General features: G+C 38.8%; 1 protein-coding gene across 1 annotated transcript in view; it reads left to right on the top strand.

Moving 5' to 3' along the window:
- Positions 1–16,749, top strand: part of LOC100349442 (uncharacterized) — a 459,397-nt gene that overhangs the window by 363,611 nt on the left and 79,037 nt on the right. The window contains exons 17-18 of the mRNA XM_051827387.2: positions 4,052–4,836; positions 14,910–14,958. Coding sequence (XP_051683347.2) covers positions 4,052–4,836; positions 14,910–14,958 — 834 coding nt within the window. The remainder of the gene's footprint in view (positions 1–4,051; positions 4,837–14,909; positions 14,959–16,749) is intronic.

The following is a 16,749-nucleotide window of genomic DNA, read 5'->3' as shown; positions in this document are numbered from 1 at the left end:
GTGAAGCAAGCAGTCTTTTGACTTACTGTGTGACTAAGAAACAGTAGTCAAATTTTCAAATCAGGCAGTTCAAGCTATAGTTCAAGCTCTAGTGAAGCATAATCTCTATGTGACTAATGTGACCTTCGCAGATAAATATTCCATGTAAACGCCTGATGCTCAAGTAGTATTTTTCGAAGTTGATATTACCACAGTGGATATTTAAATTTATGTCTGATAAATAGGTCTATTTAAAGCATCCTTAACGGGTAGCCGACTTTGTTTTTTTAGCTGTGAATACTTTCTTCAACTGTTAAGAAGGAAAAAAAGAGACGCATAAAGACAAAAAAAAGTCTCAAAAATTTGCTCTCCTTAGGCTAATTTTGGTACTCAATATACCTTTCTTTTCCTGTTTATAAATGTCAGCAGAATTTCCAATCACTAGATTTTATGAATTTAATATATGTAAACATACAAAAGTATTAGATTCTAGAAATCAGTAAAATGTCATTTAATTAAGTTTTAGCCACAATGCTTTATCTAGGTCATAAATGATTTAATAATTTATATTAGATAATTGGATGTATGTTGTGCAAAAGTCCTATTTTATAAGATGTGCTATGAAAGGAAGTTGTACTGTTTATATTTGCTCATTTACATTTTGAGCCATTCTCTCTCCATATCCCCTCCTCTCTCCTTCCCTTGCCTCTCAGTTTGTTCCTCCCTTTTTCCACTTTCCTTTTCCACCTCCAACTCTTCGGAAAGTAATTTTCAGACATGTCCTTTAAAGATTTCAGTATATATATATTTTCTAAGGTATAGGGCACTCTTCTGCATAACCAAAAAACTGTTATCATTTCCAAAGGAATCTAACAGTGATATGATTTTCAAATATATGAGCTACTGTCCACTTCTCACTTTCTCCCCACAATGCCATTTATTGCTGTTTTCACTTAAATACATGATCAAATAATGGAACATTTTCTTGTTCCCTTTAGTCTTTAACATGGAACAATTCCCCTGACTTTGTCTTTCATGATATTGACCTCTTTGAAAAATGCAGGCCATTTGCCTTTAAAATGTCCAACAGTCTGGAATTATCTACTGTTTCCTGAGTGGCTTCAGGCTAAGTATTTTTAGCAAGAAAACCATGTAGGTGAGGTTGTGTATTCCCCATTGATCACATCATGAAGTACATCATTTTGATTTGTTCTGTTATTGGTTTGGTCACTTTGGTTAAGAGATATATTAAGAGGCATACTTTATTCTCTCATGAATAAATAATTTGTGAGGTGGTATTTACTGCTGATGTAAATATCCTATTTCACAACATTTCACTCATTTGAATTGACATCCAGTGATGATCCTTTTCTCAATCAATATTACATTGGTAATTGTAAAATGGTGATTTTCTAACATTTTTTCTTTTAAAGTTTCATTTGCTGGCTAGCACTGTTTCTGTTAGAAAGAGATTTCCCTTTTTCCCTTTCGCTTTTGAAATATGACTGATATATCTGAGCAGCTTTTCAGCATTTTCTTGTATAAGTTATCCTAGAATCACCATGTTCTTTTTCTGTACCAGATTTGGAATCAGCCATTGTCCCAAAGAGCCATGGCTCCTGTTAATGTGGAATGGTATTTAGAAATGGAAATTTATTCAATAACTGTATTCATTGTTATTGCAGTGTTATTGTTTATAAGCTTTTTTCAGTAGACAAATCTAGAAAATGTGTTCATGTTGCTATGTTTAAATCATAAGTTCATACTTATCTATTTTGAATTTAATATCACATTTCTTATTTTATGTATTTTATATATCCTCATTTCTTCCCATTATGCATTTATTTCTCCATTTACCAACTATGGCACACCTGGCTCAAAAAATTATCAACATTTACCTACATAATACACACAAAGTTTGTAGCTTGATGTACACACATAATAGCTTCAGAATTACTATACCAATATCATCAATAATAATAAACCAAGTAAGGAAAATTTAATGTTTGTTGTAGTCCTACTTGTAAGACATGCAGAGAGAAAGAGAGAGAGAGAGAGAGAGAGAGAGAAGGAGAGAGAGAGAGAGAATCTTCCATACATTGGTTCACCCTCCAAATACCTGCAACAGCCAGGGCTGGGCCAAGCTGAATCCAGGAGCCAGAATCTCAATCTGGGTTTCCCATTTGGGTGGCAATGTCCCAAATACTTGAACTGCTCACTGGGTACACATTAGCAAGAAGCTGGATCTGAAGCTGGATTTGATCCCAACCATTCTAATATTGGATGTGGATTACCCAAGTGGTGGTTTGACCTGTTGTGCTTCAACACTTGCACCTGTTGAATCTCTTTTTGACTTTAAAATATATATCCAACTGAGGATACATAATTAGAGTACAGTAATCAAAACTTCCTCTCATTATTATTTTTGTATGTTTATGTTATTACTTCAATAAACAACTAGATTCATTTATGCTAGTGTGTATTCTTAGGACTTTATTTTTAAACTATTTTTATTTTATTATACTTTCAAAAGTAGAAACTGTGTGTGTATTACAAAAAATCAAAATTATAGGGCCAGCACTGTGGCTTAGCAGGTAAAGCCGCTGCCTGCAGTGCCAGCATCCCATATGGGCTTGGGTTTGAGTCCTGGCTGCTCCACTTCCAATCCAGCTCTCTGCTATGGCCTGGGAAAGCAGTAGAAGATGGCCCAAGTCCTTGGGCCCCTAAACCCACGTGAGAGACCCGGAGGAAGCTCCTGGCTCCTGGCTTTGGATCGGCACAGCTCCAGCCATTGTGCATTGTGGCCAGTTGGGGAGTGAACCAGGGGATGAAAGATATCTCTCTCTCTCTCTCTCTCTCTCTCCCCCCCATCCCCGTCTCTACCCTTTGTAGCTATTCCTTTCAAATAAAATAATAAATAAATCTCAAAACCATCATAATTATATAAAAGAGACTTATCCAGAGAGTGTCAATTTGACCCCTATAACCTGCATTTTATTTTTGACAGGCAGAGTTAGACAGTGAGAGAGAAAGACAGAGAGAAAGGTCTTCCTTCCATTGGTTCATCCCCCAAATGGCCGCTACGGCTAGCGCACTGCACTGATCCGAAGCCAGGAGCCAGGTGCTTCCTTTTGGTCTCCCATGTGGGTGCAGGGCCCAAGCACTTTGGGCCATCCTCCACTGCACTCCCGGGCCACAGCAGAGAGCTGGCCTGGAAGAGGAGCAACCGGGACAGAATCCAGCGCCCCAACCAGGATTGGAACCCAGAGTGCGGGCGCCGCAGGCGGAGGATTAGCCTAGTGAGCCATGGAGCCAGCCCAACCTGCATTTCATTATCACACATCATCCACTGGAGGTATTCATTATCATTCAATTTCTGGTTTTGGTTTCCTCAGTTGCCATTTTATAAATATAAGGAAAGACATAAGACAAATCCTTATTTTGTTTTATTTTATTATTATTATTCTTTAAAGATCTATTTGTTTATTTGAAAGGCAGAATTACAGAGAGGCAGAGGCAGAGGCAAAGGCAGAGAGAGAGATCTTTCATCCACTGGTTCACTCCCCAAATGGTGGCAAAGGCCAGAGCTGAGCTGAGCTGAAGCCAGGAGCCAGGAGCCTCTTCTGGGTCTCCCACGTGGGTCCCAGGGCCCAAGGACTTGGGGCATCTTCCACTGCGTTCCCAGGCCATAACAAGAGCTGGACTGGAAGCGGAGCAGCTGGGACGCCAACCGGCAATCATATGGGATGCCAGCAATTCCGTCGGCGGCTTTACCTGCTACACTACAGCACCGGCCCCAGAAATTCTTATTTTATAGAACTCTTCATTTTGAAGAAATATTGTTTCAAAATAGATTGTGATAACATAGATTTAAAATTGCAAGAATTTTAAACTTGTATCAAATGCCTAATAACTGTTTTCTGTTAAAACATGAGGTTTCTTCACAGGAAGATCCAGGTCACGTGTAACTACATCTTCTTTGTATACCATTTAGTTAAAATATGAACAATTTATGCAAATAATCTCTAAAATAATTTGAACAATTTAAAGTGTCATCATTATTTTTACTCAGATTCCCTTCCCGATCTTAATATGTATCTACTACCTTTCAGAATTTGTTATCTTCTTTTGCTTGGTACAGTTGCTTAATGACTACGGTGGTGGTGTGAGAGCTGAGGGGGAGCCTCTGAGAAGACCCATGGAAGGAGCAACTAGAAGACCTCCCGAGGGACCTGTCTGGAAATCAGCAGACCCGCCTGCTTGGGGTCCTGTGAGGCCAATAAGGGGCCGTGCTGTGAGTCCTGAAAGAAGACATGCTGACAGACCCGCCAGAGGCCGAACCTTGAGTCCCATGAGGGGATTTTCTCCAAATCCCACCAGATTACACGCTGAGAGACACGCCAGGGGACGTGGCATGAGTCCCACCAGGGCGATTGCTGTGAGCCCTCCAAGAGGCTATATTGTGAGCCGTGCGGCGAGTCCTGCAAGAGGCCAGGCTGAGAAACATTCAAGGGGACGTAAACGAGCACGTGCCACGACAAAGAGTCGCCCAAGAGGCCATACCCAGGCCGTGAGTCCTGCAAGCAGATCTGCTCCAAATCCTGCAAGAGGCCATGCTAGGGGCCGTACAGCGAGTCCCATCAGGGCGCGTGCTGTGAGTCCCGCGACAGGACATGCCGAAAGACATGCAAGGCGCCGGACTGTCAGTCCTTTAAGGAGACACGCAGGCTATGCTGTGGGACTAGCAAGGAGACCTCCCATGCAAGAAGTCATTCTGGGAGCCGCAGTGGGACTCACTGTGAAATCAGCAGAAGGATATGATGAGGAAGCGTCTAGATCTGCAAAGCAATCGAAGAAGTAAGTTTGTTTTTATTTAACGTACCCTTTCATTTAACAAGTCCAATGTGCATTATATATTTAAAATAAGATCACATGTTTTATATACATTTGTCACCAAGAGTGAATCTACAAACACCATGCAGCAATTCAAGAATTTAAAGAAAGGATCTTACATATTGTCATTTTTATAGAATCTCCTCTGAGTAAAAAAGAACACTTTAAAGAAAAAGCACAATTTTGTGCTTTCGGCTTAGTCGTTTGCGCCACACTTTGCATCACTCCATTTTAAATTGGGATAGATGGCCTTGTCTGATGCTATAAACTTTATTGCCATTTTCAATATTCAAGAAGCAACAATGTCCATAGATAAAATGGTAAAATTATAGGAGACTGTACCTACAATCTATGTGACAATATTGAATTACCCGCTAGGTTATTTTTCACTTGAACAATATAATAAAGTTTTAGATTCACCAAAAAGTCAGATATCTTCAAGGTTTTCACTCATATAATGATATTCCATATATAGTGTTTTACTAAATCATACATTATAAAGCAGTATTCGCTTTACTACTTAGGAATTGATGCACCATTCATAGTTTTATTATAACAAAAAGAAATACTTGATCCGAAGTGCCTACGTAAAAATATCACTACGTCCTTACCATATGCTAAGGCAGGTTTCTAAAATATAATCCAGCACTAAGAACTTTTTGGAAACATTTACTTTTCAGGAGTTTTAGGTACTGGCATTTTAAGCCTCTTAGAGTATAGACAACAATCATTAAGTTCGAGTAGAATTTAAGATGAATCCCACTCTGAAAAGCTTTTTCTTTCTCCTGAAGTGCTAAAAAATATACCAGAATCCAAATCACTTATTCCCTTCATTTATACAAAAATGAGGTCATCTCTCCTGTTTATGCAAGCTCAAATATCAGGACAATGTTCTTTGGTCCTTTCGAGGAATGTTTGCAGACTCTAATCACAGAGTTGATTTCTTTTTGTGACCTTAGCTACAATTAGAACATGCTGTGTGACCAGTGAATGCCAATGATTTGCTAATCACTACTTAGCTGAAACAACTATGATTTCTGCAGTCATATTTAATGGAGAGGCAGACTTGCTTTAAAAAAAAATTTTATATATTTATTTGAAGGTCAGAGTTACACAGAGAGAGAAAAAGAGGCAGAGAGAGAGGTCTTCCATCCGCTGGTTCACTCCCCAGTTGGCTGCAACAGCCAGAGCTGCGCCAATCGGAAGCCAGGAGCCAGGAGCTTCTTCCAGGTCATCCATGCGGGTGCAGGGGCCCAAGGACTTGGGCCATCTTCTACTGCTTTCCCAGGCCATAGCAGAGAGCTGGATAGGAAGTGGAGCAGTCGGGACTCGAACCAGTGCCCATATGGGATGCTGGCACTGCAGGCTGCAGCTTTACCCACTACGCTACAGTGCCATACAGTGCCAGCCCCAGCAAACTTGCTTTTTAATATTCTCTCTCTCTCTCTCTCATAAAACATTATTTAAAGAGGTAACAAATATTTCATATACTGTCAACTGAAAGAAGGATTTCTAAAATATCCAATAGGTTAAGTTTCAGAATGCATCCTCTACTGAGTAAACTATTACCAGTTCCTATTTTGTCCCTACTACACTTTTGAATAGTGTAGATGTAACTCTTCTACATTGGAGAGCAAGTTTGCCCTATTCAAAACAGCTCTTGAACCTTAGCTTTATTACCATACATAATCTTCTCACTTACTATTTATGTTTCTTGTTGTCTATGGATTTATTTACAAGAAAACCATTCCCTTAACATGTAGTTCTAAATAAAATACAATTTTATTGCTCCTTTGGACTTCTCTTTTCCTAGTTTTCATCAATTTCATCAACAAATAGGAGCAAAATGACAGCAATTCATCACTCGGTATAATGCTGTGGGTCAGCTGAAATCAATAACTGTTCCACAGGCCTGAGAACATGACTTAATTTTATTAATTTTTTCTGAGCTTTTGCCTGCTAATAGATATTTCCAGCTGTTGCTATGCTTTATTTGAAATTCTTTGGTAATTAAACATAATGGCTAAGTTTATCCTACTTTCCTTCAAATGTCAGCATACAAACTTTGTTCAGAAAAAGTCTGTTTTTTGAAATAATCTACATTCTAAAAAATATTCAAGCTATTAGGACTAGCATTGTGGCTCAGTGTGTTATGTAACAATCTGAGATCTGGCACCCCATCTGGGCACTGGTTCGAGTCCCAGGTATTCCACTTTGGATCCAGCTTCCTGCTAATGTGCCTTGGAAGGCAGCAGAAGATGTCCCAAGTACTTGGGCCCCAGCCACCCACATAGAAGACCTGGAAGGAGTTCCAGGCTCCTTGCTTTTGGTCTTGCACAGACCCAGACATTGCAACCACTTGGGGAGTGAACCAGCAGATGAAAGATCTCTCTCTCTCTGTCTCTCTGTCTCTCCCTCTCTCTCTGTAACCCTTCCTTTCAAATAAATTAAGAAATAAAATTATTTTAAAATCACAGGTATAGATTGGAAAATATTCAAGTCACATTTTAAACTATTTTCAATATTTCATTTTAAATTATGCTTTATCTTTTTAATTAACATATAATAATTTTACACACATATGGGATACAGTGTGATGTTTAGACACACATAAACATTGCATACTGATCAATTCAGAGTAATTAGTTTCCATCTCTCTATCATTTTTATATACTTGGAGGCTTCCAGCTCTTCTCTTGTATTTTTAATTCATAAAATATATAATAGGTTATTGTGAACTGTAGTGACCCTTTAGTATGTCTTGAGTTCAGGCATAGTGATGACTCTAGCTTCTCAAGATTGCTTTGGCTATTCAGGTTCTTCTGTGTTTTAAAATGAATCTTAGGATTGCTTTTTCAGTTCTGTGTAGAATGCCACTGGTATTTTTATGAGGATTGCATTGAATCTGTTAATCATTTGGCATATATGGTGTTTTAAATTATTAATTCTAGAGGCAGTGGTGCAGTTTGCACCCACACAGAAACACGAAGTGTAAAATACTGTTTCAGTACTAGTTATAGCATTACTTCACATTGAACAACACACTAAGAACAGATCCCACATGAGGAGTAAGTACACAGTGACTCCTGTTGTTGATTTAAAAATTTGACACTCTTGTTTATGGCGTCAGTAATCTCCCTAGGCTCTAGTCATGAGTTTCCAAGGCTATTGAAGCCTTTTGAGTTAGCCAACTTCAATCTTATTCAGACAGGGTCATAGCCAAGGTGGAAGTTCTCTCCTCCCTTCAGAGAAAGGTACCTCCTTCCTTGATGGCCCCGTTCTTTCCACTGGGATCTCACTTGCAGAGATCTTTCATTCAGGTTTTGTTGTTGTTGTTTGTTTGTGTTTTTTTTTTTTTTTTTTTTTTGCCAGAATGTCTTGGCTTTCCATGCCTAAAATACTCTCATGGGCTCTTCAGCCAGATCTGAATGCCATAAGGGCTGATTCTGAGGCCACAGTGCTGTTTAGGACATCTGCCATTCTATGTTCTATGAGTCTGCTGTGTATCCCGCTTCCCATGTTGGATCGTTCTCTCCCTTTTTTATTCTATCAGTTAGTATTAGCAGACACTAGTCTTGTTTGTGTGATCCCTTTGACTCTTAGACCTATCATTATGATCAATTGTGAACAGAAATTGATCACTTGGACTAGTGAGATGGCATTGGTACATGCAACCTTGATGGGATTGTATTGGAATCCCCTGGCACATTTCTAACTCCACCATTTGGAGCAAGTTAGTTTGAGCATGACACAAATTGTACATCTCCTCCCTCTCTTATTCCCACTCTTATATTTAACAGGGATCACTTTTCAGTTAAATTTAAACACCTAAGAATAATTGTGTGTTAGGTACAGAGTTCAACCAATAGTACTAGAACAAAAAAAATACTAAAAGGGATAAAGTATTAAATTGTACATCAACAGTCAGGACAAGGGCTGATCAAGTCACTGTTTCTCATAGTGTCCATTTCACTTCAACAGGTTTCCCCTTTGGTGCTCAGTTAGTTGTCGCAGATCAAGGAGAACATATGATATTTGTCCCTTTGGGACCGCCTTAGTTCACTCAGCATGATGTTTTCCAGATTCCTCCATCTTGTTGCAAATGACCAGGTTTCATTGTTTTTGACTGCTGTACAGTATTCTATAGAGTACATGTCCCATAATTTCTTTATCCAGTCTACTGTTGATGGGCATTTGATGCCTGTATCCCATGTTGAATGCCCAGCTGTACTTCTAATTCCAGCTTCCTGCTGATGTGAACTGTGGAAGGCAGCAGCTGATGGCTTAGGTACTTAGGAGACCCAGATTGTCTCTTGTGGCAGATTTTAACTAGTAGTCTATGTATTATTCAGTTTGCCATTAATGAAATCTCTGAGGCAGGCTACTTTATAAAGAAAAGAGGTGTATTTAGCTTACAGTTTTAAAAGTCCAGGTAATATTGCACAGGCTCTAAAGATAGCCTCCCTCTTGGCTACATTGTATCATGGCAGGAATGCATGTGTGTATCCACGCCTGTATGGGTCTGTCTCCCTCTTAATATTATGATGCCAGGGTTCAGTCAAGGGGGCATTGTCCCAATGACTAAACCTAATTTAGTCACTTCCCAAAGGCCCAACATCTAAACATCATAGTCAGATTACATTTCCACCCTTTTAGTATCATTAAGTTGAGACTTTGGGGATCAAACTCCTGCATGAGCTCACGGGGATACACCTATATATATATATATATATATATATATATACACACATATATAGAAATTGTATTATATATAAAATACATAAATTATATATAAATATATATAAAATGGGTGACTATTTATATATATATAGTCACCCATGCTCTGTGTTGATTATAATTCACATGGAATATTTTTCCATCTCTTCATTTTTAAGATAATGGTGTTCTTAAGGGTAAATTTATTCTTTTTTAGGTAGCAAATTCTTTGGTCTTGTTTTTTTTTTTCTCCTTAATAATAAATTCAACGCCGGCGCCGTGGCTCAATAGGCTAATCCTCCACCTTGCGGCGCCGGCACACCGGGTTCTAGTCCCGGTTGGGGCGCCGGATTCTGTCCCGGTTGCCCCTCTTCCAGGCCAGCTCTCTGCTATGGCCAGGGAGTGCAGTGGAGGATGGCCCAGGTGCTTGGGCCCTGCACCCCATGGGAGACCAGGAAAAGCACTTGGATCCTGGCTCCTGCCATCGGATCAGCACGGTGCACCGGCTGCAGCGGCGGCCATTGGAGGGTGAACCAACGGCAAAAGGAAGACCTTTCTCTCTCTGTCTCTCTCTCTCACTGTCCACTCTGCCTGTCAAAAAAAAAAAATAATAATAATAAATTCAGTCACTCTGGGGCCAGCGCTGTGGCGCAGCGGGTTTACGCCCTGGCCTGAAGCACCGACATCCCATATGGGCGCCGGTTCTAGCCCCGGCTGCTCCACTTCCAATCCAGCTCTCTGCTACAGCCTGAGAAAGCAGTAGAGGATGGCCCAGATCCTTGGGCCCCTGCACTCACGTGGGAGACCTGGAAGACGCTCCTGGCTCCTGGCTTCAGATCAGCACAACTCCGGCCGTTGCAGCCAATTGGGGAGTGAACCATTGGATGGAAGACCTCTCTCTCTCTCTCTCTCTCTCTCTCTCTCTCCCTCTCCTCTGTGTAACTCTGACTTTCGAATAAATAAATAGATCTTTAAGAAAAATTAAATTCCATCACTCTGTGTCTTTTAATGGGAAACATTTAATATAATCATCTATAGGTAAGGGCTTACTATTGCCATTTCGTTCATTGTTTCATGATTGTTTTGCAATTCTTTTGTTCTTTATTCCTCTCTTGATGTCTTTAATTGTGGTTTGCTGTTTTGTGGTAGTAGTATGCTTTGATTCATTTCGTTATCTTTTGTGTATATAGTACAAGAATTTTCTTTTTCAGAGCCAGAGAAGGCCTAAAGATATTTCTCTGAGTCCGGGGAACACTTCCTGAATTTCCTTGGGACACAGAATTTTTCTGAGTCCACTTCTCTCTCCCTGCACCAAAGAGATTTCACATGATCTCTGATGAAGGTCTTGGAAAGCCTGTAATCAATCATACTTAGCCAATAATTTCCCCCTGGTAGTTGCAGTATATCTCTAGTTTACCCAAGAATTATTTGAATAAATAACTAGTCTAGAGATTAGTGTAAACACTCAGGAGCAGTAGCTTTCAATTACTGAATGTTATGCCCAGAAGTAACTAAATTATAATTTAATATCTTGCTTCTACTTGGAGCTATATGTATCAATTTTTTTTTTTTTTTGACAGGCAGAGTGGACAGTGAGAGAGAGAGACAGGGAGAGAAAGGTCTTCCTTTGCCGTTGGTTCACCCTCCAATGGCCGCCGCTGCAGCCGGCGCACCGCGCTGATCCTGGCAGGAGCCAGGAGCCAGGTGCTTTTCCTGGTCTCCCATGGGGTGCAGGGCCCAAGCACCTGGGCCATCCTCCACTGCACTCCCTGGCCATAGCAGAGAGCTGGCCTGGAAGAGGGGCAACCGGGACAGAATCCGGCGCCCCAACCGGGACTAGAACCCGGTGTGCCGGCGCCGCAAGGTGGAGGATTAGCCTATTGAGCCACGGCGCCGGCTCTATATGTATCAATTTACTCTTAAATATTTCTAGCAAATTTTTTTATTCATTCAGTATCTATTATACAACTTGCATTGTGCCAGGTACTGTATAACATAAATAGAATGTCATCATTACTTACTTTGGTGACTAGTACTAATTGTCAAGGAATTCTTATCTGGTCTTAATTTTATATGCTATATGAGGAAAATTCAAGAATTCATGGAAATGCATATTATAAAACTATGCATGGATTTCAAAATATTTTGGCACCAAAGTAAATTTATTTTTTAACTTATTTTTCACAACCTTTTTGAAGTACTCAAATTTTCTGTTTCTGGTATTGAAAATACTTGGTCATTCTCATTCATATGTTACAATAACTGTGAAATTAAATATTTTCTGCACATGAACTTTCTAACCCCCTTAATTATTTTTCTAATGTGAAACAGATGATTAGCTTTTAAATTTACCACTACTTTGCTCACTTACCTCAGAAATATTGGTTTCCTTTTCCCTCTAATTTTCAGGACATTAACTGGGGACTTGATAGCATAACATTCTTAGTTCTATATTTGGTATTACTAGTGGAATTTCTTTTTTTATATGTTTTACCTCTTTATTTGAAATATCATCTTGTTGAACTGAGATTAATTTAGTGTACTTTTCTTACAAGTTTCTATTAATTTGCTTCCCTTAAGTATAAATTAGAATGGAAGCTTTGCCTTTCCATGTAAGCTCCTGCTTCTCTATTTGACATGTGGTTCTTCTTTAACCTCCTTTTAATGTAACTCACTTAATCTAAAATGTATGAGTTGTACTTCAGTAATTAATCACGTGAGTCGGCACTTACTGGTATTCCAGACATTTATCAGATCATAGCAAGTCGAATTACATTGTGTGTAAGTCTCTTAAAGTCCATGTAAGTCATATGATGCTGACTAGTACAAAAATTTCATACTAATTTTTAAAATAGAATATCATTAATTAATACTGATGATAAAGCAAACAGTGCAGAAAAATATCTTTTCTTCAGGACTAAGGTGTGCAATAACTTCAGGCAATATATCCAATTACTCACTTTCTTTTATTTTAAAGTTTTATTTATTCATTTGAAAGGTAGAATGACAGAGAGAGGGGGAGACAAGAGAGGGAGGGAGAGAGACTGGGGGAGAAAGAGAGAGAGAGAGAATTCTGCCACTAAGCCACACTGTCGAAGATGAGTAGGGCGGCGGTGCCTTTTCCCTCCACAAAGACACCCAGGACAGGCTTCGGTGAACATGTCCATGTTTAATCACAAGCACGTACATTATAAAGGGCAGGTAAAAGGGGCGTAACCAATTATGGAGGAACACTGACCATAGAGCAGAAAGGACACTGGCGCCAATATGCCTATCCAATCAGCTTGAACGTCACATAGACAAGATGGCTCCCCAGGTGCACCTAATGGGCCTGGGTGGCATCTGGGAGTAGTTTACCTGATTGGCAGAAGGTGGAGGTGGGGAGAAATGTGCCTGGGCTCAGGTAACTGCTGAGATCGCCCACAAAATTCCATCCACTGGTTCTCTCCCCGAATGCCTTCATGTTTACAACAACGTGGGGTGGGACAGACCAAATCCAGATCTCTCATATGGATAGCATTGCTTGGGCCATCATCTGCTGATTCCCAGGCAAATTAGCAGGAAGCTAGATGAGAAGCAGAGGTGGGATTCAACCCCAGGCACTTTGAAATAGGATGTGGGGATCCCAAATGGTGGCTTAACAAATTGTGCCACAACACCCATCCCACTAGTTTACTTTGGATCTGGATAATGCTACATAACAATCTCCAAATCTCTGTGATTTATAACAAAAAATTATTTCTCATTCACAAGATTGTGATGACTAAGATGACTTTTCAGACTGTAAGACAGTGTCTGGTCTACTCCATAATTATTCCTATTTCAGAACCAGGCTTAAAAAGCTAACTCCTATCTGGGATAGATCTATTCACGTGGAAAGTGGCAGTGGCACAGAAGAACAAGACACTTAATATATTTTAAGCTTCTGTTTAGACATCCACTCTTACTATTGACATGGGCAACCCTAACATCATTAGAGACAAAAAGTGTATACTTATCCCCCAAAAGGGAGGAGAAGGAATATTTTATGAATCATAAAATCTACCATACTGAACAACTCTACTTCAATAATGGTTACATTTTTGCTGCAAAGATGATTTGTGTTTCATTTTGATTACTAGAGTTTTCTATATCATATCTGGGTATCACTGTGACAAATACTCATTATAATCATAGCACATAGTAGTCTTAAATATTTTTGATGATATTCGTACTGTTTTTATTTTATTTTATTTTATTTTACTTTTTGACAGGCAGAGTGGACAGTGAGAGAGAGAGACAGAGAGAAAGGTCTTCTTTTGCCGTTGGTTCACCCTCCAATGGCCTCCGTGGCCGGCGCGCTACGGCCGGCGCACCACGCTGATCCGATGGCAGGAGCCAGGAGTCAGGTGCTTTTCCTGGTCTCCCATGCGGGTGCAGGGCCCAAGTACTTGGGCCATCCTCCACTGCACTCCCTGGCCACAGCAGAGAGCTGGCCTGGAAGAGGGGCAACCGGGGCAGAATCCGGCGCCCCGACCGGGACTAGAACCCGGTGTGCCGGCGCCACAAGGCGGAGGATTAGCCTAGTGAGCCGCGTCGCCGGCCCGTACTGTTTTTTTAAACATCAGAAAATTATTTGTAAAAACTATTGGCTAACTATAGGCTGTTGTCTAAAATTCCATGAATCATCATCAAACATTTACAGCAACTGATATATAACTCAATGGACATTACTAGGATTTTTTTTTTACATTACTCCATAGACTGTATTGAATTTACTACTTGATTTGATTTGTATTGAATATACAGAATTTGATTCATCATGATTTATGTTATTCACAATTTAAAATGTATATGCTCATAGTATCCTCACCATAGAAGCCCATGAATAACTATTGTATACTCATTTTCTGTAACATCAATCTTAGTACTCTCAACTTGAGGATAAGAAACTCTTTCCAATATCATATGACCAACAAAATATAATTTCTTTGTTGGTTCCTGTATATGCAGGCACATGCATGAACACACACACATTTTTTAAAGTAATTTGACAAAAGACTGCACTTTTCTCTCTCCATCTCTTCTAATGTTACTTTAAGAAACTGACCATGTAGAAGAGGTCTCAGGCTTGTTTCTAAGGTTTGTTTTACAAATAATACATAACATTTTTTCTTTTGCCAACAGTAGACATTTTATGGAAGATGAAGGGCAGGTCCTTTACAATCATAAATGAATGAGAATATTAACTGCTAAATGTATGATTTTAAAAATTTCATTGATATAGTCATTTCTAGATTAATATTTCCTAAGTTTTACGTCTGTCTTTATTTTTCCCCTAGGTCTACTGCGGATAAAGATGAAAATGAAAATGAATCCTCAATTTTAAAGGTAAGTTTTACATAAATGTTTTCTGTACTGTGCTGCAAGTCAATTTTTTCCACTACTTCTATGATGTTGAGGTTATCCTTCCATATAAATTCATATATATTCACTTTATTCTTTCTAGCTGATTAGTAATATTTATATTAAAATTATAAAAGAATATAGCTATTTATATACATTGAAACAACTTTGGAAGGATGCACACCATATTACTGATATTAGGGGAGCAGACATGAAAATATTCGCCATTTCCAACTTATACTTCTACATTGCTTGAATATTTTGCTAAATATTCTGTACTATATTGCTTATTTTTATATAAATATACTGATATTTCCCTGTATTACATTTATTATTTGAAAGTAAAACCTAAAAAGCCTGCAAATGCAAATACATTGAAACATTGGCTACCATAGCATCTGTTTCGTAAAGTCTAATATTGGGATGAATTAATTGTATTTTCTCTTCTTTTTCTAAGAGGGAAATTAATGCTAGAAACGAGTGCTAGATTCGCAAAGCATGGCTGTATAAAGAATAACAGCTGGACTTACCTTGTTTACCTGAACCATTTCTTGAAGTCATGACTAGGATAGAAGAATCTGGGGGATACCTTGTGCCTGCATGAAATCAAGAATAATTGCACAAATAAAAGAAAATGTGGAACTAGAATCATTACATGGCATGTAATGAGCAACTAATACATGTTTGCTAAATGAAAGAATGAGAGAAAAAATACTATCACCAAGTTATTCAGAAATGTTAGACTCTTCACCAGAATTTAGAGAAAATACTTGGTTTCCCTGCATTTCTTAATATCATCTCACAAGAATTTGTTTTCTTTTTTCTGTGGAGGACTTCAACTTTTTCATTTCAGCTCTGCCTAGTGAGACATTTCTAATTTACTTTACTTAAACTAAAAATATGAATCTTCTCATTACTTGTTCTGAGCTAAAAGAAATATTAATGATAAGGGAAGGCAGGAATTTGATTAGGTGAGTTATACAAGTACAGCTCCCTTCAGAAACAATCCAATTCCTTCCTTCCTAAAGCATTCATTTTACATAGAGATAGACTCAGTGTTAAATATTATATGGAAGATCACAGGGAATTCTTTAAAGGATGGAGATACATTCTGATATAAAGTTAAGTACTAGAGTGACATTAAATGTATAATTAATTGCAATTCAGATTACACTAATCTGAAAGCTCAGCATTAATGTAACCAAAAATTCCAACTACAAATAGAATTACTAGTTCTGGAAAAAATAAGAATTTGTCCCCATATCTTTCAATTGATCTTTACTCCAAATTCAAATCAAAGTGACTTTTTTCTAACAGAGTCTGAAGACTAGAGGGGGCAGGTTTTTATGAGGAAAGAAATGGGATAATGCCAGGTGAAAAGAAAACGTAGGCAGCTAAGCACCCTGGCAACTTAGATCCAGAAAGCAATACTGCCTATGTCATAAGAGCATTGTCACTATTAAAAGCAATGAATCAGGGAAGTCACTAAAGACAAAGGAGATATTCTTTACCACAGTCTGACTTTTCCACACCAACACTCTGCTTTAAGAGGCTATCCTTCTCATTCTCTGCATTCCAATTATCTTTCTTTTAGATGATCAACCAGAGATTAGTTACCATTTGCATGCCCTTAGTGAGAAATATTTTTCCAGAAGTAGAGATACAGAGCTTGAAGAAGAGACATAGCCCTTGTTTTGATGGCATGTACATTTTAGGCAGTGAAACACAGGCTTGTTAAATTACACATATAAATGTGTGGAATTATAAGGTGAGGTG

The sequence above is a fragment of the Oryctolagus cuniculus genome, chromosome X (genome assembly GCF_964237555.1).
Source record: "Oryctolagus cuniculus chromosome X, mOryCun1.1, whole genome shotgun sequence".
NCBI classification, from domain to species: domain Eukaryota; kingdom Metazoa; phylum Chordata; class Mammalia; order Lagomorpha; family Leporidae; genus Oryctolagus; species Oryctolagus cuniculus.
This window is presented reverse-complemented; position numbering and strand designations above follow the sequence as displayed.